The 25,142-nt window shown below is 38.9% G+C and overlaps 3 protein-coding genes across 3 annotated transcripts; 1 reads left to right on the plus strand and 2 right to left on the minus strand.

Annotated features, from left to right (window-relative positions):
- Window position 1: 1 nt before the first annotated feature.
- Window positions 2–793, plus strand: LOC138898606 (uncharacterized). The gene has a single exon (XM_070184684.1). The coding sequence runs from the start codon at window positions 2–4 to the stop codon at window positions 791–793; it is 792 nt and encodes a 263-aa protein (XP_070040785.1).
- A 6,984-nt stretch (window positions 794–7,777) lies between these two features.
- Window positions 7,778–9,842, minus strand: LOC104119979 (membrane protein PM19L). Its single transcript, XM_009631619.4, has 4 exons — window positions 8,950–9,842; window positions 8,621–8,840; window positions 8,415–8,460; window positions 7,778–8,110 (listed from the first exon to the last, which is right to left on the minus strand). Exons 1-4 carry the CDS (start codon window positions 9,074–9,076, stop codon window positions 8,009–8,011), a joined length of 495 nt encoding a protein of 164 aa, XP_009629914.1. The 5' UTR covers window positions 9,077–9,842; the 3' UTR covers window positions 7,778–8,008.
- A 49-nt stretch (window positions 9,843–9,891) lies between these two features.
- Window positions 9,892–14,915, minus strand: LOC104119980 (glutamine synthetase, chloroplastic). The gene is made up of 14 exons (XM_009631620.4): window positions 14,776–14,915; window positions 13,342–13,609; window positions 13,102–13,141; window positions 12,897–13,000; window positions 12,738–12,786; window positions 12,531–12,637; window positions 11,976–12,063; window positions 11,715–11,843; window positions 11,547–11,621; window positions 11,397–11,450; window positions 11,263–11,300; window positions 10,758–10,917; window positions 10,609–10,669; window positions 9,892–10,282 (listed from the first exon to the last, which is right to left on the minus strand). Exons 2-14 carry the CDS (start codon window positions 13,593–13,595, stop codon window positions 10,143–10,145), a joined length of 1,299 nt encoding a protein of 432 aa, XP_009629915.1. The 5' UTR covers window positions 13,596–13,609; window positions 14,776–14,915; the 3' UTR covers window positions 9,892–10,142.
- Between the last annotated feature and the right edge of the window lie 10,227 nt (window positions 14,916–25,142).

The following is a 25,142-nucleotide window of genomic DNA, read 5'->3' on the forward strand; positions in this document are numbered from 1 at the left end:
GATGGAGATGCCTGGTTATGCAAAAATGATGAAGGACTTGATGTCTCGTAAGTTCGACTTTCAAGACTTAGCCACTGTTACACTAACTCAGACATGTAGTGTTGTCGTGACGAGACCCATAGCTGAGAAGTTGTCCGACCCAGGAAGTTTCACAATCCCACGCACAATAGGCAACTATGCTTTTGCTAAAGCATTGTGTGATTTGGGGGCGAGCATAAACTTGATGCCCTTGGCTATCTATAAAAGGTTAGGCATTGGAAGAGCAAGACCCACATCCATGTTACTACAGCTAGCTGACCTAACGGTTAAGAGGCCATCAGGTATACTTGATGATGTACTGGTGCAGGTTGGAAAGTTTGTGTTTCCAGCAGATTTTGTCATTTTGGACTGCCGGGTTGACGAGGAGATTCCCATAATTTTGGGAAGGACATTCCTGGCCACCGGGAGAGCTCTAATTGATTGTGAAACTGGAGAGCTAAAGATGAAACTGAATGATGAAGAGATAACGTTCAATGTGCAGAAGTCTATGCAGCGACCTAGTGAGTTTGCTAACTGCTCTCTGATAGAAGCTGTGGATGTGATTTTGGAGGAGGAAGATGAGGCTCTGAATGTAAAAGACCCTCTAGCAGCCTGCCTCATGAACTTAGAAGAAGTAGATGGTGAGGACTTAGCTGAGTGGGTTTTGGCCCTTGAAGTCCAAGGATACTGGAAAAGAGAGCTCGAATTAGAGACTTTACACTTAGAAGAAAGAAAGACCCCTCCAGCTAAGCCATCAATTGAAGAGCCACCATAGTTGGAGCTAAAACCATTACCGTCTCACCTCAGGTATGCTTTCTTGGGACCTAACTCAACTTTACCTGTTATTATCTCATCTAGTTTGTTAGATGTGCAGGCAGAACAACTTTTACAGGTGTTGATGGAGTGCAAGAATGCAATTGGTTGGACCATTGCAGATATTAAGGGTATCAGCCCGGCATTTTGTATGCATAATATTCTATTAGACGATGGGCACAAACCATCCAGAGAATATCAAAGAAGGCTAAACCCCAACATGAAAGAAGTGGTGAAGAAAGAAGTGATCAAGTGGTTAGATGTGAGAATCATCTTCCCCACCCCTCATAGTAACTGGGTCAGCCCAGTTCAGTGTATGCCAAAGAAGGGTGGAATGACTGTAGTACAAAATGAGAACAACGAGTTGATCTCAACAAGAACAGTCATAGAATGGCGAATCTGCATGGATTACAGAAGGTTGAACAAGGCCACCCGGAAAGACCATTTTCCACTGTCATTCATTGATCAGATGCTAGATAGATTGGTAGGGAGGTCTCACTTTTGCTTTTTGGATGGATACTCGGGGTATAATCAGATCTCTATTGCCCTGGAAGATAGAGAGAAAACATCGTTCACCTGTCCATATGGTATCTTTGCCTTTCGGAGAATGCCGTTTGGCCTATGTAATGCACCCGCCACATTCCAAAAGTGCATGATGTCCATCTTTACAGATATGGTAGAGGAAATAATGGAGGTTTTCATGGATGACTTCTCAGTGGTGGGGAACTCATTCGATGATTGCCTTATGAACTTGAAAAGAGTATTGAAGAGGTGTATGGTGACTAATCTAGTATTAACCTGGGAAAACTGCCATTTCATGGTACATGAAGGTATAATCTTGGGGCACCTAGTGTCGAGTAAGGGAATTTAAGTGGATCGCGCAAAGGTTGATATAATAGAAAAGTTGCCACCACCCACTTCCGTCAAGGCAATATAAAGTTTCCTTGGCCATGCCGGTTTCGACAGGCGGTTTATAAAAGATTTTTTCAAAATTGCTAACCTGTTGTGTAAATTGCTTGAAAAAGATCACCCTTTTGTGTTTTCAGATGACTGCATGGTAGCTTTTGAGGAATTGAAGAAGAGGTTGGTGTCTACATCTATCATAGTTGCACCCGACTCGGAGCAACTATTTGAGCTGATGTGTGATGCAAGCGACAATGCTGTAGGAGCAGTTCTTGGGCAGCGGAAAGATAAAGTCATGCATCCAATCTACTACGCAAGTAGAACCTTGAGTAGTGCCCAACTAAATTACACAGTGACCGAGAAGGAGATGCTAGCAGTGGTATTCGCATTTGACAAATCCAGGTCATACCTGATAGGCTTGAAGGTAATTGTCTATACTGACCATGCTGCTCTCAGGTACCTAATTGAAAAGAAGGAGTCAAAGCCGCGCCTGATTCGATGGGTGTTACTGCTATAAGATTTTGACGTAGAAATCCGTGACCGAAAGGGAACGGAGAACCAAGTGGCTGATCACTTGTCTAGGCTGGAAGGAGCAGAGAAGAAGTTTGAGGTGGAAGAGATTATGGAGACTTTCCCAGATGAACAACTATTGTCCACGAGCCTTGAGGTAGCGCCATGGTATGCGGCCATTGCAAACTACCTAGCGAGCGGTATTGTCCCCTATGACCTTTCCTCTGTCCAAAAGAAAAAGTTCTTTCGTGACTGTCGTATGTATTATTGGGATGAACCTTATCTGCTTAGGATTTGTGTTGATAACATGATCCGGAGATGTATCTCTGAGATAGACCAATCTTCTATTTTGCAGGCTTGTCACGCATCCCCATATGGTGGCCATTTCGGGGGAGTAAGGACAGCTGCAAAAGTGTTAGAGTCGGGCTTTTACTGGATGATAGTGTTCAAAGATGCACACTTCTGGGTGAATGGTTGTGATGAATGCCAACGAACCGGGAATATTTTCCGCCGACATGAGATGCACATAAACCCAATTCAGGAGGTAGAAGTGTTTGATGTATGGGAAATCGATTTCATGGGGCCTTTTGTCAGCTCATACAGCAACAAGTACATACTCGTAGCTGTGGACTATGTGTCAAAATGGGTGGAGGCTGCAGCGCTCCCTACAAATGATGCAAAGAGGGTCATTGGTTTTTTGAGAAAGAATATATTCACCCGATTTGACACTCCAAGGGCAATAATCAGTGATGGAGGCACTCACTTCTGCAACCGCGCCTTCGCAAAGTTGTTAGAAAAATATGGTGTGTGCCACAAGGTCGCCACCCCATATCACCCTCAAACGAGAGGGCAAGTGAAAGTTTCGAACAGAGAGATAAAGAGCGTTTTGACAAAGACCGTGAATGCTATAAGAACGGATTTGGCGAGAAAGTTAGATGATGTACTTTGGGCCTATCGTACCGCTTTCAAAACTCCGATTGGCATGTCGCCGTATAAATTGGTATTTGGGAAGGCGTGTCATTTACCAGTAGAGTTGGAGCATAAAGCTTTGTAAGCATTGAGGTAGTTGAATCTCGATATAGAGATGCAGGTACAAATAGAATCACAGAGTTGCACGAGCTTGATGAGTTTCGCTACCATGCTTTTGAGAGCACAAGACTATACAAGGAGAGAATGAAGATGACGCATGACAAAAATATTCTTGAGCGGAGTTTTAAACCTGGAGATATGGTATTGCTATACAATTCAAGATTGAAGTTGTTTCCGGGCAATTTGAAGTCAAGATGGTCAGGACCATTTCTTGTGGTAGAGATGCATTCAACTGGAGCCGTCGAGATTACATCGGAATATGATGTTCGCAAGTTCAAAGTTAATGGGCAAAGACTAAAATATTATCAGGGCATGGTTGAGAAATATAAAGTGATCTCGACCTTGTAAATAAAATATCCTTGATAATGGATATCCCGAGTCGTGCCGCGACGTTAAATCAGGCGCTTCTTAGGAGGCAACCCATGGGTTTGTTGTAATTCATCGTACTGCGACGTTAAATCAAGAGCTTCTTGGTAGGCAACCCGATTTTTTGTGTTTTTCTTTATTTTTTATGTTTGATTTTGAATTGGGGAAGTATTGACATGTTTATCAATGTTGCAGGGATGAAATTGTGCGGATTGGAACGACTCGGGGTGAAGAAATCATAACAAAGGCCAAAAGTGGCAAAAGAAAAAAAAATCTGGCCGCGCATTTTCGGACTCTTACTGTCACACATGCGCGGCCGCGCACCGGCCGCGCATCGATCGCGCACTGGGCACCCGGTTTGTATGTTATTTATTTATTTATTTTTATTTTTTTCTTTTCTTTCTTCTTTTTCTCTTTAGAATTTTCGACCCCTCCACCTTCTAATTAACCTAAATCCCGACCCCCCTTCGACTTAGCCTAAATTGGAACTCCCCCTTCCTAAACACCCCCAATAAATCAAACCCTACCCCCTTCTCTCATCTCTTTTCTTCTGCGTTCCTTTCTCTTCTCCCCAACCCAAATCCTCACAAGTTTTCCTCAGGTAAGTGACATGTGTTTTTCCCCTTCTTAATTTAGTTTACTTTCTTTTCTTTTTCTTGAATTGTAGTAGATTTTTGTTAGTTCTTTCTCTCTAGTTGTACTTGTTCGTGTGTTGGGGTAATAGTCGAATTTCACCATGACGGGTTAGGTGTGACATTGGTATATCTTTCTTTGAATTGGGGTTATAAAATTGTTGTTTGGGGTTTCGGGTGAACTGTGCACTATAGGTGTTTGTATAAATGTCACAATGAGTTTGAGAATGTAGTTTTGTGACCAAGTGTGCTGGTGAAGTCTGAGTAGCCGCTCTTGGTTCACACATCGTACCTTTAGCTAATATTGGTAGTTGTTTCAGGTATTATGATACCATCCAAGAAACTAAGAACCACAAGTGCCTCCTCTAGTGGTCACGCTGGCTCGTCCCGGCCGCGATCTTCTGCCAATGCTCGCCAGTTTGATGCTAACAAGTTCGTATCTAGTGAGGCCCAGGAACATTTCTGTAATAAGGCATCCAAGAAACCCATACCGGAGAGGGGAAATGATATGGGATCCCTCCAAAATAGCTTCCCCAATATGTATCGTGAATTGATCCGGCGAGGGCTGGGGATATTGTTTGAAGAACGTCACGAAGCCAATTTAATGGTTGTGCGGGAGTTTTATGTGAACTGCCCGAAACATGTTAACCATGTTTGCACGGTTTTAAAAGAAGAGTGTGGACGTATCCATAGTTGGTAAATACTCCACTCATTATTCAATATTTTTAGAAGTTGATTACTTGAATTCTAGTGAAACTAGCAGTTGTGATTAATACGTTAATTCCCTGTGGGATTCGACTCTGGACTTGTAAACCGGATTATATTTGCAACGACCGCTTAGTCCTTTTTATAAGGCATAGTTGGGCTTTGATCACTCCCAACTATGCCTTATAAAAAGGACTAAGCGATCGTTGCAAATATAATCCGGTTTACAAGTGCGGAGTCGAATCCCACATGGAATTAACATATTAATCACAACTGCTAGTTTCACTAGAATTCAAGTAATCAACTTCTAAAAATATTGAATAATGAGTGGAGTGTTTACCAACTAACAACAAGATAATTAAAAAGCTGTAATTTTATTACTAACAAAACAAATGTTGTAGACAAGATTGGAAAGGCCTAGGGTTATGATTTCTCCTCTTATCGGAATCCTCTCTGCTACGTCTCCTATAAATTCGCCTAGATACTCTCTATTGATCATGAACACTTTAGATATCGTAATTCTCTTCCGAGCAAATACAATAATTTACTACACGTATTCTTCCGAACTACGCTAGTTAGCACTAGTTTACCACTCACTAAGATCGCACCAAGGTTTTGTTATTCCTAATCCACTTTTAAACCCTCTGTATTAATTCCTCAAATACGTTAGGAGTGATGTTGTTCAACAACTACCTAAATATGTACCATTTTTCAAGTAATACACACTAAATAGGCATAACCGATTGAGGGCCCTTCAATCAACCACAATAATCACGTAGTTGAACAAGTAGAGAAAATCCAATACCAAATTTATATTAAACGCAACAAAAATTCATCCTCCAAGAGGTTCCATCACACCCTAGAATACGGAGTTAAGCTACTCATAATTATTTTCATAACCACAATATAAGAATTCATCACCAATACTAGAAAAAAAGAAAAGAAAAAAGATAAAAACTCGTTTCCGAATCTTCCGTCTTGCTCCTTGCCTGTTCTTGACTTCAAAGTTCTTCTAAAAATCAAGATACCCTCTTTTTGGACGAGCTGGGCTTCATATAGGTCAAGAAAAGTCGCCTCCGAAATTATAATTTTAGCCCTGAAATATTTTTTCTCGGAAGGACGTGCGCGGCCACAGTCTTGGTTTGATGCTTGATTTTTGTCCTTGATGGTGTCTACCAGACCCATCGCATCAAGATGAATTTCAGCATCAAGCACCCAAGACATGTAGTTTTTGCCCGATATATTTAGGGCTACAAATTCAAGTTTAGAAAGATTTGACATTATTTAGAAAAAGAAAGTTCGTACATCTGATACTTTCAAAGTATTTGATCGAGATGGCAGAGTCTCGTGCTGATAATGTGTTATAAAATAAAGACTGTAAAGTAAAAACAAGTATAGAGAGAAACTGCTATATTATTCAAACTTCAAAGAAGAAAGCAAGCTGATGTGTAAGCTGCTACTGTACCAGATATAGATAATCTTCTACCGGGGTAATATTAATCCATAACGGAGTACCGAAAGAATAAACTCATTGTACCAGATATAGATAATCTTCTACCGGGGGTGATGTTTATCCATAACGGGGTACCGAAAGGATAAGCTTCTTCAGGAGGTTTATTTCCAATAGAGTACTAAATAGATAAACATATTTACGGTGGAGTCTCATATAGATAAGCTTTTTCAGGAAGCTTATTTACAACGGAGTACTCAATGAACATCCATAATATAATATATTTATAACATTCAACTTAGATCTGGCATGTGTTACAACAAAACCACAATAAAATATTCATATTTAGTTCATAACTAACAAATTAGTTTTTGTAAACCTTCTATAATAATTTAAAATATACCCCTAGATAATTTAAAATATCCAAATATACTCTTACATGACCTTTACTGTATGATAAAATCGTATTAATTGTTTTTCACGATCGAAAAATATTAACAAAAGGGATATCTTTGAAACGAATAATAATAACGAGAGCTTTCATGGACCAAAAGGACGACGAGTATATATTAGAAAATCTTAAATCCTTGTGTATTTGGATAATTTACCCTTTTCTTTTTGACTTCATATCTTAATTGTAGCTTTTCATTTATCATTGGTAATTCGAACTCTCAATCTATAATCAACAGAATGACATTTATGCAGCTCATTAACTGAACAAGGTTCACTCATCAATCTAAATGAATCTCATTTCTGAACATATAGCTTTTAATTTAAAATATAGTATGATCTCATGATTAAATATCTAGGTTATTAAAGTGTTTGTTTTTATGTTCAAACCATCTACTAGTGTGTGGTAAATTTTGCTAGTTTTCGTTGTTGTTGGCCTAAATATTGTAATGTTTCTGTTATTTGACAATTCATGTTAATCGAATGAGTTCCTTCTCCTCCCCCCCCCCTCCCCCCCCCCCCCCCCAAAAAAAAATTCATGCCATTCTAGTTCCCTATATTGAATTTACTACTTGGTTTTGACATCCATCTTTTTAGCATTTTCAAGTTTTGCATATTCCTGACATTTCTCTTTCTTTTTTCTTTCTCTTTGGGTTGGGGGTGGCAAATGATGGTACACTTAATTGCTATATTTATCGCGAGACATGTAATATTAATCAAATAACTTAGTGTTACTTGCAAGAGTACAAAATCACATAATTTAACGGCACGAATTCATATTCAATAAAGCCTCAAAGTGAACATTAGAATTGGATGAAAAGCAAAAAAAATAAGAAAAAAATTTAAAAAAAATTCAATTCACTTTTACAAATCAATAAAAGACCAAGAAACAAATCAAACGACTCTTTCTTCAATCTGCTCAAGACAAAGACCGCATACACATCTTTACAAAGTCCATATGAAATATTACATACACATTAAAACTTAAAGGTGCGTAAATGAGAGGGAAAGAAAAAATAATATATTTATTTTATATAAATAAATTGTGAAACTTTTCAAACTCTTCCTCTGCTTAAAGGTCTCGAGTAGCAACATCTCCAATTCCAGCATGAATAGCACCAGTGCAGAACATTTGTGTCCCACTCAATATTATCAATATTACCTCCAAGGTCCTCTGCAAAAATTGTAATTAAGAAACTTATCACTTTATATAGCAAATAACTTTTCCTATTCACCTTCAAAAGTGAATCTAGAATTTAGAAGCAATAGATACAAAATAGATTTGCTTTATTTATATGTTTTAAGTCACTTTGTATATACACATAACACATATTATCCAAGCTAAAACTAGTAAGCATGGTCGAACTTGCTAACACAAAAATATTGGAACCGCTTCTGTTTTTTTTTTTTTTTAAAAACAGCTCAGAGTACGAGATATCCCGTTTCTGTTTATTATGACTCAAAAAGTGGAAACTTACCAAGTTTGAGTCAGTCCACCCCATATCAATCTCCTTACAGGCCAACCTGCAACCCAAAAAGAAAAAAGAAAAATAGAATCACCACCCGCAAAAGTTGCAGTACTATGAAATTTCTATATCATATGTAATTATAAAAAAATTATAAATGTGACATGCCTCACGCAAAACATATAATTAAACATTAGTGGTAAGTGGTAATAATTTACCCCATGGCAAGTAATGTGAGTAACCAAGTAGTGAGAGAAGAGAAAGCAGCTGCATGTAAATTGGGAGCATTCCATTGTATCACATTCTGAATTCCAGTAAGTGAGGTGATGAAGCCAACCATTCCAGCAATAAGTGAAAATATGATGAGAAAACCAGTTGCCATGTTCCCAAAAGGAAAAAATATAGGAAAGATCCTAGCTGGGATTGGCAGAGTTGATGCTGCAAATATTTTTTGTCACACGTTAAAATCATCGACGCCATATTTATATTCAAGAAAAAAATATTTATTCTGTCTTGACAGGACGGTGCTCTTAGATGGACGAATTACCTGTTTCTTTGGATCTTACTATGGCATGATTGACAGCCCAAGAAGCAATTACAATAACAATGAAGTAAAGCAAGAGATTAAGGATCAAAAGCATAAATGCTGCTGATTTTCCTGCTCCTGAAGCCATGACCTGACAAGTTAAGCTTTGACAGAAGCAAAGAAGGGAAATTTTATTGAATCACTCACTTTTGTGATTTCAAATACAGAATGCATATGTATATAAAGCCATGATTGTTCCATTCTTTATCTAGACAACATTGACAGGTTGTTGCTTTTTTCCTCCTTTTTCTTTAAAAAATTGTCTTAAAGCCAAAGAAATGACAAGAATATCTTGGACTAATTTTCAGTTGCATCCTTGTATAGAGGAAAGGAATCACTTTGGCTTCACAGATGTAAAAGGTACTTTATTATATATTCTAAAGAAAATACAAACTTGTAAATGCAGTTATGCATCTTTTTCTCAACTGGACTCTTCATTACCTGTAAAATGATCATGAAGTGGATAAGACCATATGATGAAAACATGCAAACAAATCAAAGTTCAACATAAACATGCATCTAACAAACACAAAGTTCTGGAAAATGGCATTCTGGACACAGATATCCGAGCGATGTAACATAAATATGTCTATCTTGAAAAGCAACCTAAGATAAAGGAGGAGGTTTTGTGACAGACCGATGACCAACATTGCAATAGTCCATTATGATGAATTCTCAGAAGAGCCATAACAGATACAGAGGATATTAGATAATTCATATAACTGATAAAATTAGTTTGTAACTGAAGTGTACATGATTGATTAATTAGAACAAGGCTCCTAATTCTTCCCTCCAGTTTTAGATGGAGTAAGGAAAAAGAATGTCCATTGTTCTTGACTACTATAAATATGTTCAATCTTTTGATTCTTGTGTTCAAAGATCAATTCTGCAAGATCACACCAATTGGAAAGCCAGAGTAATCGATTCATCTGGAGAAAAGAAAGGTAAAGATATTCAAAGTAGTCCAACAACTACACCTCAACTCCAAAGCAATCTCATTGTCTTAAGGAACCTCTTTTGTAGGAGTAACTGACAAATTGTGGTTCCTTTACAAGATTTTCCCTAAAAGGGAATCTAAACAAGGTACAAGTTTCTTCACTTAGCAGCTCAGAACTCTAAGAAGATTATTATGAATCAATTTTCCCTTAAATACTTTAAACATTCAATGCGAGCTTTTGAGCAGCAAGAGCTTCAGCCTCAAGGGTTGGCTCCCACAGTATAGTAGTTTCGGCAAGTAATCCGGTCACAACATAGGGGTCCATGTTTGAAGCTGGGCGGCGGTCTTCCAAATAACCTGCATCCACCAATCCCATAAACAAAAAAGAGTAACAAACAGCATCAGAGAGACCATCAATACCAGCCTAAGTAAGCGTATAGCTAAATAGTTTACAGTTGATTAAAAGGCACTAAGAAACATTGATACATGGCTCGGGCATAGCTGTTCAGAATAGAGTAAATCATCTTTTTTTTTTTTTTTTGAGATCCAGTATTTTACCTTTCTTTGTATGATAGATGTATGTTGATAAAAGTGGTCCACAAAAATAATCTAATTTTCCATTCTTCGCACAGAAAACAAAAGGAATATATTAATGTTACTCCTCTAATAAAGCAGAAACTTACCTTTGCCTTGCTTCTCAGTGTCACGCCCCACACGGATTGAGGCACCACGGTTAGCAACTCCCTGCAAATTTAGAAAATCATACAGGAATGAGGACAATTGGTACAGCCTATTTATGTCTAAGTGAAGGAAAGATCAGCAGCAGGCATACCCATGAAAATTTGTCAATGCTTGCAGTTTCATGCTTTCCAGTCAACCTTCTCTCATTTCCTTCTCCATAAGCACTTATATGCTCCTTGTGGCGAAGGGAGAGATTCAGAATCGCTTTCTTTATTACTTCAAATCCTCCCTCTTCTCTCATGCTCAGTGTACTGCAAATAATAAACCATGAAAATGTAGTAAGTGAAAACCACACACTGATTTTCAGAAGAAGGAAATAGAAATTACTAAATTGGAAAACTGAAAAGCAGGGTGGGGTGGGTGGGTGGGAGGGGGATGTGTAATTTGTTAAACAGAAACCAGGAACTTGTGGAAAGAAAAATCATGAAGCAAAATGATGAGTGTCGTAAAAGTCACTTGCAACTAATTTGTAGCTGTAACGACTACTACATGTTGAGCAAGTGACTTACGTCATTCCCATTTCAGTATTTTAAAGGATTCATATCCCAGATTTTATTTTCAAGATTGCCAGTTTCTCTCTTGAAAAAAGGAACTACCTGTAGTTAGTGTGGCATCCGGCACCATTCCAGTCACCCTGTAAATACCAGACCAGTAAAGAAAAATATGGAGTTTTATAACTAAACTTAATTTGAAGAAATAAAAAAAAAATTATCAAAAAAATTTAGATCACCTCAATTGGTTTTGGATCAAGTGAGAGAACAACTCCTGCTTGTTCAGTAATTCTCTGTTAGATCAACAAACAAAAAACAGAATTGGTAAATCTGATTTCTCAGTTATGGTAGGAGATAAACCATTTCAACAGTCAAAGGAAGAAAATTACCTCAAGGATGTATCTAGCACACCAGATGTGATCTCCCGCTTCAATTCCCACACTAGGACCTACTTGAAATTCCCACTGCCACAAAAAATTTAGTTAATCCTCCAATTAGAGGACTATAAGTGACAGTGATGTTATTGTATTAGACAAGAGATGTGACGAATATGGTACCTGTCCTGGCATAACCTCTCCGTTAGTACCACTAATGTTAATTCCAGCGTACAGGCAAGCCTTGTAGTGAGCATCTGATATATCACGGCCAAATGACTTATCCGCTCCAGCACCACAGTAGTAAGGACCCTAAAGATTCCATGAAGATAAAATGGTTATCGGACAGATAAATTGAACTAATTTTACAGCAACATCTGGGCTGCACTTTTGCTGGATAACTATTGAGCTGTTGATCATTCTTTTGTGCAAAACAACCATTACCTGAGGTCCGGGGTAGCCTCCAACAGGCCAACCTAAGGGCCACTTTACATTTTGCTGGAGTAAGGTGTACTCTTGCTCTATTCCAAACCTAGTCAACAATAATTGCTAGACAACATTAGCAATGTCACGATAAAATTCAAAAACTGGAAAGCAACATGACACCATATAACAGCATATACTCTTTTGATCCCATTTTCAGTGAGAGAAAAAATGATTTGCATTAACATCAAGAAATGATTGTTTCATTTTCACCATCCATCATTTAAAAGAGTTTTCTTTTCGACACAGTTAAAAGAGTTAAGAAGCAGATTTTGAATATTGCTTAGCATTTATGCACAAGGAAACACAATGTCTCAGTAAATTCATTTTCTAGGATGTTTGTGAATGAGGTTTTACTCAATTAGTGAACTATAAGCAATATTAATTTTGTTGGTTTGTTCAAAGGGAATAGTTGGTATTCTCTTGGTTCTAGGGACGCCCCCAAAATAATGCAGAAGAAAAAATATTAAACGGTACATAAAACCAGTGAAGTGAGGCAGATGAATTTAAAGTTACCATGGAACTTCAGATACAACTTTTGAGTCGCTAAAAATCTGAGCAGCTTTATGGCGTTTGTTTGTTGGAATTGGTTCTCCAGCTGGTGTGTAGGCATCACAGATAACCTGTTTCAATTTACATAACAAATAGCACCAAACTTCAAAACAATGAGATCAAACATTCAGTAAAACATCATGAATCAGTTTTGTTAACTAACAAACTCACCAAGATGTTGTTGCCACCGCGGAAAGGATCTTTAAATATTGCCTGAGGGCTGATGTAAAATGATATGAGGTTAACTTTTGAAAGAAAAAAAAACAAAAGGAAGAGTGTAAGAAAGGAAAAATGTTCAAAAAGAATAAAAAATTCATTTGCTGATCTTACTATAGAATGACTTCACTGTCTTCTCCAGGTGCTTGTCCAGTACTTGATCCATCGTAGTTCCACTTTGGAAGTTCAGAAGCATGCTTGACTGGCTTTGAAATAGTCTGAAAATTCAAAAGCATGCAATTAAGAGACGATTCGTGACAAAATCCAAATTCAGTTTCTCAAATTTTCTTTGGTGAAGTAGTGAAGCAGCAGTATGTACCCTTGATTTACTGCGCATGTCAATTCCAGACCCTCCAATCCTGTTTTGAATGGAATGAAATAAGGTCAGTCTGTCCACAAAGAACTAGCTGTAGACAACGAAGGTGAAAAGATAACAGTCACAACCTATAAATTCCTACTTTTGAGTTTTATGTTGTTTTCTGAGTTTTTAGAGTAATAAACATCCAAGTGAAATGTTGAATAAACAGTATGAGAATGTGTATAGCAAAGAATAATATACCAAATATATTCAGCAATGATCTTGTCAGTGTACGGAGTTACATCCAAGTTTAGCAGCTGTTCCACTCTGTTCACAGTGCCACTATCAGATTGGAGAGCAAAGACTCTAAATTTGGCAGAGCTTTTAACAGCAAGTCTTTTATTCTGCTTCAACACCACAGAACTCCACATCTTTGAAGTCAAGGGATTAGCATCTGTTGAGCTCTTTGTCATTCTCATCTGCCATTGTGCAGATGGAGCCAAGATCTGAGCCATCTTCACCTAACCAACTGAAATGTTCAAATAACAACACAAGGAACTTTAGCACCAAATTAGGAGTTTAAAATCCTATCAAACTAAGTATATCCTCATCAGATAAACTAAATAACAGGATTTTACTTTTTAAGTCGTCTTATTATCATGCCATTCATGGATAAACTATAAATTTCAATGAAGTTATGACTAATGAACGATGCAGCTCAGCCAGTATGCTAATATCTTCTGAGAATCAAGAATTAATAAGTAATCATAATCATATCACGCTGCACTTTTAATCTCAGTAAAGGATGCAGTCTAGTTTTGGAACAAGAAAAACCTGTCCTTTGTAGTTTTCTGTTATGGGCGATAATTTCAGGGAAAAAATATTGTATTTTCCATAATTCAAATACTTTTGCCACCTTTAGAGTTATTCTCCATTGTATAATTAGAGACCGATCTTGGGCGGTTTCTGCCCCTAGCTTTTGGCTCTAACTATGTATGCATATGCAGAAAATTTAAAATGTATAAAGGGCAGCTCGGTGCACTAAGCTCCCGCTATGTGCAGGGTCCGGGAAGGGCCGGACCACAAAGGTCTGTTGTACGCAGCCTTACCCTACATTTCTGCAAGGCGCTATTTCCACGGCTCGAACCCATGAACTCCTAGTCACATAGCAGCAACTTTACCAGTTACGTCAACGCTCACTTCAAAAATTTTAAATGTATACATATAAGAAAAGCACACCCATTCTAACTCACTGAGTCTAGATCTTAGATTAGCTTTTGTTACAATCTGATATAGTTTGCATACATTCATAGGGCAGACAAAAGAAACAACAAACAAAGACTACAAACAGATACTTGGCTGTGCTTTAGTTCTAAAGTTGGATAACATGATGATTCTAACATCAGTAGCTCAATAGCAGTTTATGCACATACTGCAAAGATCACAACACCACAAGGACCAAAAAAAGATACTTAGTAACTTGAGTTCAACTTGGGTCCTAAAACTGAAATCTTGAAAAAGAACAGTAATAAAACAGCAAGAAAAACTTATTGATGATCCACACATTGTGTTATCAGCAATAATACCCCAAGAAACTAATAACCCCACTAATCAATTCTAAAAAAACAAAGTTTCTTTTAGTCATCAATGCTTAAGAAGTACAGACATTGATAGTAGAGAATATAAGTTACATACCTAAGTTGGTAATGCTGGGAAAATAGTGTTGAAGAGAGAGAATATGAAGATGGTGAGTAACAAGAATTTTTTTTGAGGAAGTCTTAATTATAAAGGTAACAAGATTGAGTGGATATGGAAAGTTTATTGGCTTTTCCATAGTAGATAGGGGTGTGTGTGTTGAGTGGAGGAAAATTAGTTTTTGGTTTGTATATGGTCACCCCCTACCAGATTCAATCAGTTTTTTTATTTCTCCTATCATTTAAGATAAGGCTTTTTTCTGTAACCTGTTTCTTCAACGTTTGAATAGAGACAAGACTTACAATAAACTAATACATTATTTTATAGTATTTTAATCTGTCATTAATTATTTAACACTTCTTGCTTGTATCATTATTGGACTTTGTTTAACTTTTGTCAGATATTGATGATCTTAGTTCAAAAGTTTTGGGAAAAGGTAAGAAGTTGTTTCCTTTATTGGTTTTTTAATTAAGTTCCACTTTCAAGAATTTTTAAATCTGTTAAGTACATATTTATCTTTTCTTTTGGTTATTAAATACTTTTTGCTGGTCCTTTTCTTTTAATATCTTTGATTAGGGTAGACTTGTGAATAGTAACAGCTGAAAAAATAAGAGAGCATTTGGTAAGATTAGGAATTACATATAAGTAGGCGTTTGGACATAAGAATTGTAAAATTGGAAAAAATAGTAAAAAAAAATTTCAAGTGAAAATGTTATTTGAAATTTAGTAGACGTTTGGAAATAAGAATTGTAAAATTAAAAAAAATGGTGAAAAAAATTTTCAAATTGAAAAAATAGTATTTGAAATTTAGAGTTGTGTTTGGACATAAATTTCAGTTTGAATTGTTTTTGAAGTTTTGTGAGTGATTTGAATAAAAATTTGAAAATTAACTTTTTGCAGTTTTTCAAATTTTCGAAAATTTCAAAAATGCATCTTCAAGTGAAAATTGAAAATTTTATGAACAAACGCTGATTCCGAAAAATGTGAAATTTGGAAAAATCTTCCATCAAATTTTATGTCCAAACTGACCCTTAGAGTTGTGTTTGGACATAAATTTCAGTTTGGGTTGTTTTTAAAATTTTGTGAGTGATTTGAGTGAAAGTTTTGAAAAATAATTTTTTGGAGTTTTTCAAATTTTCGAAAATTGCCAAAATGCTCTTCAAGTAAAAATTGAATTTTTTATGAACAAACGTTGATTTCGAAAAAAAGTAATTATTTTTTGAAAAAAGTTTCCATCAAATTTTATGTCCAAACGGGCCCTCAAGTGATGTTATATGAAATTGCGAAAATTAGATTACAAGTCTAATTCTTCTTTTGACATTTTCAAATATTGGCAAAGTTTTTGTTATTTTATTTACCTCTTTTGGTTTTCACTTGCGTATCAAATGTGTTTTAGACCTATTTCGGCTCTAACCATTTAGTTAGCGTACGAAGATAAATTTGATTGAAACTTTTTAAAGATGAGATGAAAAATGATTTTTGAAAGTTGAAATTGTGTTTGGACATGCATTTTATTTGAAAAGAATTTGAAATTTTGTGAGTAGAAAATAGTAGAAAACTATTCTAGAGTTGCTTTTGGATTTGAAGATTTTGTTTTCAAAATTTGACAAAAAAAATGGTTAAAATCTATAAATAAACAGATATTTGAAAAAAAAAAACTCTCAAATTTTATGATGAAATGGGAACTTAGAATTTGGGAAACACCCCCAACCCCAACTTCCCCCACAACAAAGGTTACAATAGGAAATAAAATGAATAAAGGTCAAATTCTTGAAAGGTGACTTAGTTATGTGTCTATTTTTTTACTCAATATAACAAAGTGGAAAAAGCCTAATAAACCTCAAATAGTTAAATTTATTACTCATGGAGAAAAAACTCCAATTATTGAAAGCAGTGACACCAAACTCCGAAATAAAAAATGTAAATTGGGGTTTTTTCCGTTTCAAATGCCTGTAGAGGAGATCCTTTACCAATAATAAAAGGCATCATATATAATGTTTAACTTAAGGTTAACGTTCACACAAACAGAATAGCTATTATTACTATAGTAGGATAAAAGTGAAAAATGAAGGTTACAAAGTAGTTAGGTGATATTTTATCATCCGCCCAAACTTTGGTTAACATAATTACTCGATACTTATGTACGTAAAGAGCAATAGATATTTGAGAAAATCGGGTAGAGGGAGAGTATTAACTACTGATTTGGACGAACCTAATAATTTTTGTTTAGACCCTGTCTTTATATTAAAAAAATTATTAAATATATATAAATATTTAAGAATGCACCCAATAACTAAGATACGTTATGAGTTAAATAATAAATTCAAACTCATAAACTTTAAATTATGATGTCGCTTCGGACGAAAATAGTCAAATTGGGTACAAATTGGCTCAAATACCATTAATTGATTGCATATTCTTTTGATAGATATGCAATAACAAAACATGCTTAGAATTGTGAAATAAATGGTTTGCATTAGTTGTTAGAGATGTTGACTTCTCTTTTTCTGTTGGTGCCCTTTTCCTTTAGGGACCATTGCAAAATGCAAAGTGCATAATAGATAAGAGGACAGTAAATTGTGGTTCATAGTAAACACCATAAAGATAGCTATGAGGGCCATCTCAGGGATACTGGAATCCAAATGCTGCAGTGGACATAAATTGCAAATGTGAACTGGATAAATTGTTACTAAAAACGGCACAATTTAAGACCAAGAAACCACAATATGAATCATGATCAGTTATTTTAACCGTCAGTTGAACTTTTCTTGGCTCTCTTCTTCTTCTTTTTTCAATTTTTCTTTCGAGGGCTGAGGGCAGATGGAATAATCTCCAATAATCAGTTACAATTTGAATATAATAAAATGACATCACGACTGAATAAAATAAAATGACCCCACAAAATCTCTTGTGAACAAAATAAAATCGTTACTATTAAGGGATTGTTTATCCTAAAAAAACGGATAACAATTGAATTTATATGTGATTTTAAGGATACGCGGATTAATTCAATACAAATGATAAAAAGTGTTAAATTAAACAGATATAGGATATAATAAATTGTCATACCAATTAAGTGAAGTGATCTCGGACTCAGTAACAGCTTATTGTAATGCCTGCCTTCGATCCCCGGCTCACAACAATGAAGAATTGATGAACAAAAGTAAGGACTTTGAATAACAAAGAAAATAAGAGTATATTGTCTTGATATGCGTGTTACAATGTGTCTAATGAATAGTAAGACTCCTCTTTATATAGTAAAAAAGTTTTACCCTAAGTACAATTTCATAAAAGGTAAAAATCTTTTGTTTTGCTAATCACATATTTTCTGCCGATACGTGCCGAGATTCACGCCGTATCATCCGGCTAGGCGTAGATATCACGGCCCTTTGCTAGTCGTGCTCTATCATCTGGTAATGCTCTCCAAAGGTTTGGGGTTCGAATCGGACCTCGGGATGTGGCCCCGATTCTTCCGAGGGCAAGTATTTTGCCCGAACTCCGACTCGAGGGGCTCCTTGCCCTGATTCCGATTTCTTACGATCATGTCTCTGCTCCGTTTACTCCATCGAGAACTGAGGTGTCCAACGGGCTCGATTTCACCCGTATACAGATAGTCCCCTTGTTTCTCGGAGAGTAAGTTTACTGAAACGACGAGAAACGACATATGCACTTCGATCCCTTCTTCAATACACCGTGACATAAGCGACAAAGAATCTGAAACGTCGCGTCAGTCATGTCATCACGATTTCAAACACGCGTTAATCATCGGTGGGTCATCCCTGAATGCGAAACGGCGCGAAACCTCTATAAATATTTTCCTCCTTTGTTCATTTTTTACCTTTTGGCCAAACTTGTAGCTTCGAGTTTTCGGGATATCACTACCCTTCTTCACACTCTAATATTTTTATCTCCATTTTTCAAGACTTCTCAGTAAGTTACAAGTTTTTACCTAATTTTTACTAGATCAACGCACCTGACTTTTCATCTTTCAACTTTTCTTCATATTTTTCAAGTTTTTTCCAGTTAATAATGGCTAAAACTTCCAAATTTGTTCCCCAACAAGCCGTTTCTTCTTCTTCGCAACCGACCACTGAAATCGAGGAGATCAATCCCGATGTGGTCATCCTCGAGAGATCTGCTTCCGGCGCGGCTACCGATGAACTAGCTGTCGAGCCTCCCTTGAAAATGTTCATTCCCGGGGGTTGTTCGGTTGCCGATGACTTTAAGGTTAAGAAGCCTTTGTCGGTGTAGGGCCGGTGTGAAGGAGTATTAATATATATACATGCTCCATTACTGAAGACGTCTTCCCCGCGGTCCGAGAGGACTGCAACTGGGCGGGTAAGGACGTAGTAGTCCTCGGGCCTGCAGACGCCATCACTACCCACATGGAGGGGTATCTAAGTGTTTACACTTTTCATGAACAAGACCACATCCCGTCGGTTCACTATTGATCACTAACTCCGCCTATACATCCCCCGAATCTTCCGAGGGGGACTAATAAAGCTCACACGCCGGTCCAGCAAAGCCCCATTCTCGAGCATCGATGAGGACCGGGACCGGGGTTGGCAGGGGCGTTTCGTGCAGGTGAAGACCGAAGACTTGGTTCCCACTGAACGCATGCCATTCCCCAAGAAATGGAATACATCTCCTAAGTATATTTCCCTTTGAACGCCATTTTACCTTCATCTCTTATTTTCTTTACTGGTGCTTGTGGTAGTGCAGCCGTTGCTCGAGTTCCAAACGCTATCCCTCGGCTCAAGGAGTGGATTGAGGGTATTTGTTCACAAATGCCTTATTCCGAGCGCTCATGGCGCAAACTTTTGAGGGGCCACTAGGAGGCCCGTTCTCACGGTAAGACCCTTCCTCGAATAGGTAATATCTAGCTCTCACATTCACATCATATTTACCCTCTTTTCTTCACTCTTTCTTTTACAGGTTTGCCTGAGACCATTGAGCTTAGGCCTTTAGTAAGGGACGAGGATCCGTCCGTTGACCCCTATGCTTTGGGGAAGCCCGGGGCTGCAGCAGGAGAAAAGAAGAAAAGGAAGGCTCCGGGCTCCCCGAGCTTAGAGAAGAAGAAGCCAAAGAAAAGGTTGGCCCGTAATCCAAAGAAAAATTCTAGCTCTCGAGCACCGACTCCCACGAGGAGCGAGCGGTTGTTGAAGAGGAGATCCATGAGGTTGATCCCCCTTAGGACCGGGGGATCGATGATGAGACTGGGGCCGAGACTTCCCGGGATGCCAGCCACAACCAAAAGGAGGCACCCGTTGTACTAGATATTTCAGGGTCGCCTTCTTATACCGAGTCTATGCTCGAGGAGTCCTGAACCGAAAAGGAGAGGTCTAACGAAGGGACTCATGGACGATCCCCTTCGTTCCCCTTTTTTTTACGGTGTGGACTCGTCCGTTTTGGAGGATTTTCCCGGGCTAGGTGACCTGGAAGTGCCGAGAAAGGAGTCATCTTTAGAAGTCGGAGGGTTGAATTCGAGCCCGATGTTAGTTAACCAATTCCCTGCCCCAAGTGTAGATCCCGGCCGCAAGAAGTCGATAGTCATCACTATCCCAGAGGATACCCAGGTTTTTTCCGCTCCAGTGGGAGTGGCGAGCCACCTTCGATGCGTGGTGACAGAAGAAGACTAAGCAAAAATGAATGAGGTAGAAATATAGTGCCTATTCAACAAGGCACACCAGGCACTGAATCGGGTAAGGTATTATTACGATCTTTCGACCTTTGACTTAGTCCATGATATTTCTCATGTCTTCTTTCTTTTACCCTTCGCAGGCCTCGGTACTCCATCACGAAAGCTTTTTTCGGTATCGGCCCAAGGTTAACCAACTCGAGGTTGAGATCAAGGAGCTTGCCGAAAAAAGATACATGTATAAGCTTCTCAGCGAGCAGCACGCAGGCATCGTCAAGAATCTCCAGGTCGAGCTGGATAAGGTTCAGAAGGAGCATGCTGACTTGGTCGAAAAGGTAAAGGTTTTTGAAGTTAGAAACGAAGACTTAGCCATAGCGACTAACGACAAAACTGGCCGTTTCAACAAAAGATTGACCGGATCGACCAACTTCGAGTTGAAATGAACAAGTTCCAAGTCATGGTCGATGTTTGGAAGGGCAAAATAGACCGGCTAGCTTCAGAGAAAGAGACCGCCCAAGCAGAGCTGACATCGGTAGAAGTTCAACTCTGAGTGGTAAAAGAGAAGTCCAATAAGCAAGCGCAGTTGAATGAGGAACTCCGAGCTCAACTGAACTCGGCCCTGGCAGAGCGGGATACCCTCGGCAGTGAATGTGAAGCTGTAAAGGCTCAGATGTGCACAACCTCTGCTGATGCTAAAGAGATGGTGGCCCAGTATAGGGCCGATGTTGAGGCATCTGAGGCCCGTCAAAAAAACCATGATTGAGTACATAAGGCATTTGTCTCAAAGGGAGACCCTCGAAGAGATTCATGCGCGAGGCTTCGACCTATCTGTCGAGATCGAGGGTGCAAAAAGGCTCGAGGTCGAGGCCAAGAAGCTGGTTGAACCCGAGGATGAAGAAGGCTCTGAGGGCTCTGATAAACTCGAAGATGAAGAAGGCCCTGACGGCTCTGGTAACGAGGCGGGTTCTGGTGAAGATCGGGCATAGGTGCCTTAAGAATTTTTGTCTTTGTTTTTGCACCTTGTACATTTTGTTGAGGCCATTTTCATTAGCCTTTGTAAATACATTCTGGAATGTACAAAGCTTTTTTCCTTTTGGCAAGTTTCAAGTCTATTACCTTTAGCATCATTTATACAATTGCAAAGATTTTAAATGCCTAAGCACGGAATAAAACATAGTAATAAGTTGCTTTTCGGAGTTCCGAACAAGACTTGTCCTCGATGCAAGTTTTGTTTGAAACATATGGGGGCTCGGACTGAACGGAAGCTTTCCCCAAGATATTTGTTTAAATATTTTTTAGACTATAATTTTGCCGAGGGTAACCTTTGAACAGGTTTGGAATTTTGTTGAAGGCCTTATGTTTTGATTATGGGCTTCGAACGTCTCCGAACCATTTTTAGGGTGGTCGTAGCCCTTTAGGTTTGGGCACTACCTAATAGGTTTTGTGCCTCCTAGTTTCGATAACTAGAGCCGTCTGAACTTATCCAGGACGACAATCCTTGAGTAGGGGTAGCCCTTTGGGCCCGGATAGGGGTGGCCCTTGGGTTCGATAGTTTTCTGGTAGGAGTAGCCCTTAGGCTCTATACTTTTAACAAGCAAAAAATGTTTGTTAGCAAAGTGGAAATTTTCTTTCATTTTTGTGTGTAACATACAAAATTGTAGAAAAACTCGTATTGCGGCCGGTGTGACCTACTCAAGAACGGTTCATTTGACCTGTTGGCCCTTACAACGAATCCTAACCACCAAGCCTAGACTGCTCGAGCATAGAGTTTCTTTCCTTGCTAAAATTCATGACCCGAGGGTGATGGCGCCCAGTATTCGAGCTCGATATTTGAGTGGACTCGGATATTATTGATGCGACCGTTGACTCTGATTTAAAATCGGTCTTTGACTCTAAGTTAGCATGATTATTTGTTTCCTCGTTAAAAACCTTGCCGGAAAACCCATTTTTGACAAAATTGGTTCAAGGGAAAAAAAGTGTAATGCGTGCTTTCATGCCAGATCAGTTACATTCTCCTTCAGCTGTTGCCTGCAAGTGTTAGCAAAAATAAAAGAAACGAATGATGGTGTACCATAGTAGTAGTATCATTTTAAATGGGTCACGTTCTAGTTGTTTGGTAGTAGTGTGTCATTTCCTGCTTCGAGTTTGTAAGAACCTTTACCGGTAATCGCAATGACACGATACGGACCTTCCCAGTTTGGTCCTAGCATACCTTCATTCGGATTATGGGTGTTCTGTGTTACTCTTTTAATACAAAATCCCCGACGTCGAAATGTCGGAGGTTGGCTCTTCGGTTGTAATATCTTTCTATCTGCTGCTTTTGGGAGGCCAACCAGACTAGAGTGGCCTCGCGTCTCTCATCCAGTAGTTCTAAGCTCGTGATCATGGTCTCTCCATTAGATTCTTCGGTTTAATACCGGAACCTGAGGCTCGACTCTCCCATCTCGACCGGTATTAGTGCTTCTATGTCGTAGACCAACGAAAATAAGGTGGCCTTAGTACTGGATTTTGAGATTGCGCGATATGCCCACAAGACTTCAGGAAGGATTTCCTTCCATTTCCCTTTGGCATCGACCAGCCTTTTCTTAAGGTTTTGAAGGATTGTTTTGTTTGTCGACTCCGCCTTCCTGTTCCCACTAGGGTTATAGGGTGTTGGAAAGATCTTCTTGATTCTATGGTCCTCGAAAAATTTGCTTACTTTGCTATTGATGAATTGTTTCCCGTTATCACATACTATCTCGGCTGGTATACCGAACCGTAATATGATGTAGTCCCAAATGAAGTCGATGACTTCTTTTTCCTGGACCTTCTTGAACGCTTAAGCTTCAACCCACTTAGAGAAATAGTCGGTCATAAAAAGTATAAATTAAGCCTTACCAGGTGCCCATGGTAGGGGATCGACGATGTCCATTTCCCACTTCAAGAACGGCTAGGGCAAAAGGACCGAGTGTAGTAACTCCCCGGGCTGATGGATCATTGGTGCGTGCCTCTAACAACCGTCACATTTTTGCATGAACTCCTTCGCATCTTTCTCCATGTCGATCTAGTAATTACCGACTCTGATTATCTTACGAACCAACGATTTTTCCCCCGAATGGTTTCCGCATGTGCCTTCATGAACTTCCCTCAAACATATTCGGTGTCTCCCGACCCCAAGCATATGGCGAGCGGGCCATCGAACATTCTCCTGAACAGAGTATTATATTTTGACAGGCTAAACCTGATCGCCTTCGTATGCAGAGTTCTCGATTCTTTGGGATCCAAAGGTAGCTTCCCGGTCTTCATGTAATCTATATACTTGTTTCTCAAGTCCCATGTTAAACTTGTCGAGTTTATCTCGGCATGGCCTTCTTCCACTACTGATTTCATGAGTTGTACAAACCTTCCCGAGCTGAATTCATCGTCATCAACCGATGACCCCAAGTTAGCCAGAGCATCGGCTTCACTATTTTAATCTCGGAGCATATGTTGTAAAGTCTATTCTTTGAATCGATGTAGCATTACCTGTAGTTTATCCAAGTATCTTCACATTCATTCCTATTTCACTTCGAATGTCCCATTGACTTGATTTACCATAAGGAGGGAATCATATTTAGCTTCGATCACTTCGGCCCTCACGTTTTTAGCCAATTCGAGACCTGTAATCATGGCCTCATACCCGGCCTCATTGTTAGTCAATTTCACATTTCTAATAGATTGCCTAACTACATTACCCGTGGGTGGCTTCAACACAATGCCAAGTTCGGACCCCTTTGCGTTCGAGGCACCATCCGTAAAGAGGGTCCAGATCCCCGGGGAGGTCTCCGAGTTTAGCAACAATTCCTTTTCGACTTCGGGTATTAAGGCCGGTGTGAAGTTGGCCAAGAAGTCTGCCAAAATTTGAGATTTGATAGCGGTCCGGGGTCGATATTCGATATCGTACCCGTTAATTTCAACGACCCATTTGGCCAATTGTCCCGAGAGCTCGGGTTTGTGCATTATGTTCCTCAATGGGTAAGTAGTTACGACACATATGGGATGGTATTGAAAATATGGCCTTAGCTTCCTGGAGGCGTTTAGCAAAGCGAGCGCCAATTTCTCCAGGTGAGGATACCTCATTTCGGCCTCGCCAAGAGTCCTGCTAACATAATATATAGGAAATTGCGTACCTTTTTCTTCCCAGACTAAGACTCCACGTGCCGCTATATCATATACCGGTAAGTACAGGTACAATGCTCGTCTGCCTTTGGAGTATGAAGCAAATATGGACTCGAAAGGTACCGTTTGAGTTCTTCCAAAGCTTGCTGGCACTCCAGGGTCCACGAGAAGTTATTCTTCTTCTTCTTCAATAACGAGAAGAACCGATGGCTCTTATCGGAGGACGTTGAAATGAACCGACCCAGGACGGCTATGTGCCCGGTTAGCCTTTGAACGACCTTGACATTGTCCACCACAGTGATGTCCTCTATAGATTTGATCTTGTCGGGATTGATCTCGATCCCCCAGTTATACACCATGAATCCAAGGAACTTCCCAGATCTGACCACGAATGCGTATTTCTCCAGCTTCAACTTAATATTGTATTTCTTCAGTATGCTGAAGGTTTCCTGCAAATGTACCAAATGGTCCTCTGCTCGCAGGGACTTAACTAATATATCGTCAATGTAAACCTCCATTGATTTTCCTATTTTCTCTTTGAACATCCGATTTACTAGGCGTTGGTAAGTGGCACTGACATTTTTTAGTCCCG

This window comes from Nicotiana tomentosiformis, chromosome 9, assembly GCF_000390325.3.
Source record: "Nicotiana tomentosiformis chromosome 9, ASM39032v3, whole genome shotgun sequence".
NCBI lineage: Eukaryota > Viridiplantae > Streptophyta > Magnoliopsida > Solanales > Solanaceae > Nicotiana > Nicotiana tomentosiformis.

Excerpts from the sequence above, each read along its gene's own strand:
- LOC138898606 (XM_070184684.1), top strand. The coding sequence starts at position 2 with ATGGAGATGCCTGGTTATGCAAAAATGATGAAGGACTTGATGTCTCGT.
- LOC104119979 (XM_009631619.4), bottom strand. The coding sequence starts at position 9,076 with ATGGCTTCAGGAGCAGGAAAATCAGCAGCATTTATGCTTTTGATCCTT. Across the intron at positions 8,461-8,620 it reads CTCACATTACTTGCCATGGG|GTTGGCCTGTAAGGAGATTG; the intron begins GTAAATTATTAC and ends TTTGGGTTGCAG. Across the intron at positions 8,111-8,414 it reads GGTGGACTGACTCAAACTTG|AGGACCTTGGAGGTAATATT; the intron begins GTAAGTTTCCAC and ends CAATTTTTGCAG.
- LOC104119980 (XM_009631620.4), bottom strand. The coding sequence starts at position 13,595 with ATGGCTCAGATCTTGGCTCCATCTGCACAATGGCAGATGAGAATGACA. Across the intron at positions 10,918-11,262 it reads GGATGCCACACTAACTACAG|TACACTGAGCATGAGAGAAG; the intron begins GTAGTTCCTTTT and ends TATTATTTGCAG. Across the intron at positions 10,670-10,757 it reads GCATTGACAAATTTTCATGG|GGAGTTGCTAACCGTGGTGC; the intron begins GTATGCCTGCTG and ends CTAAATTTGCAG.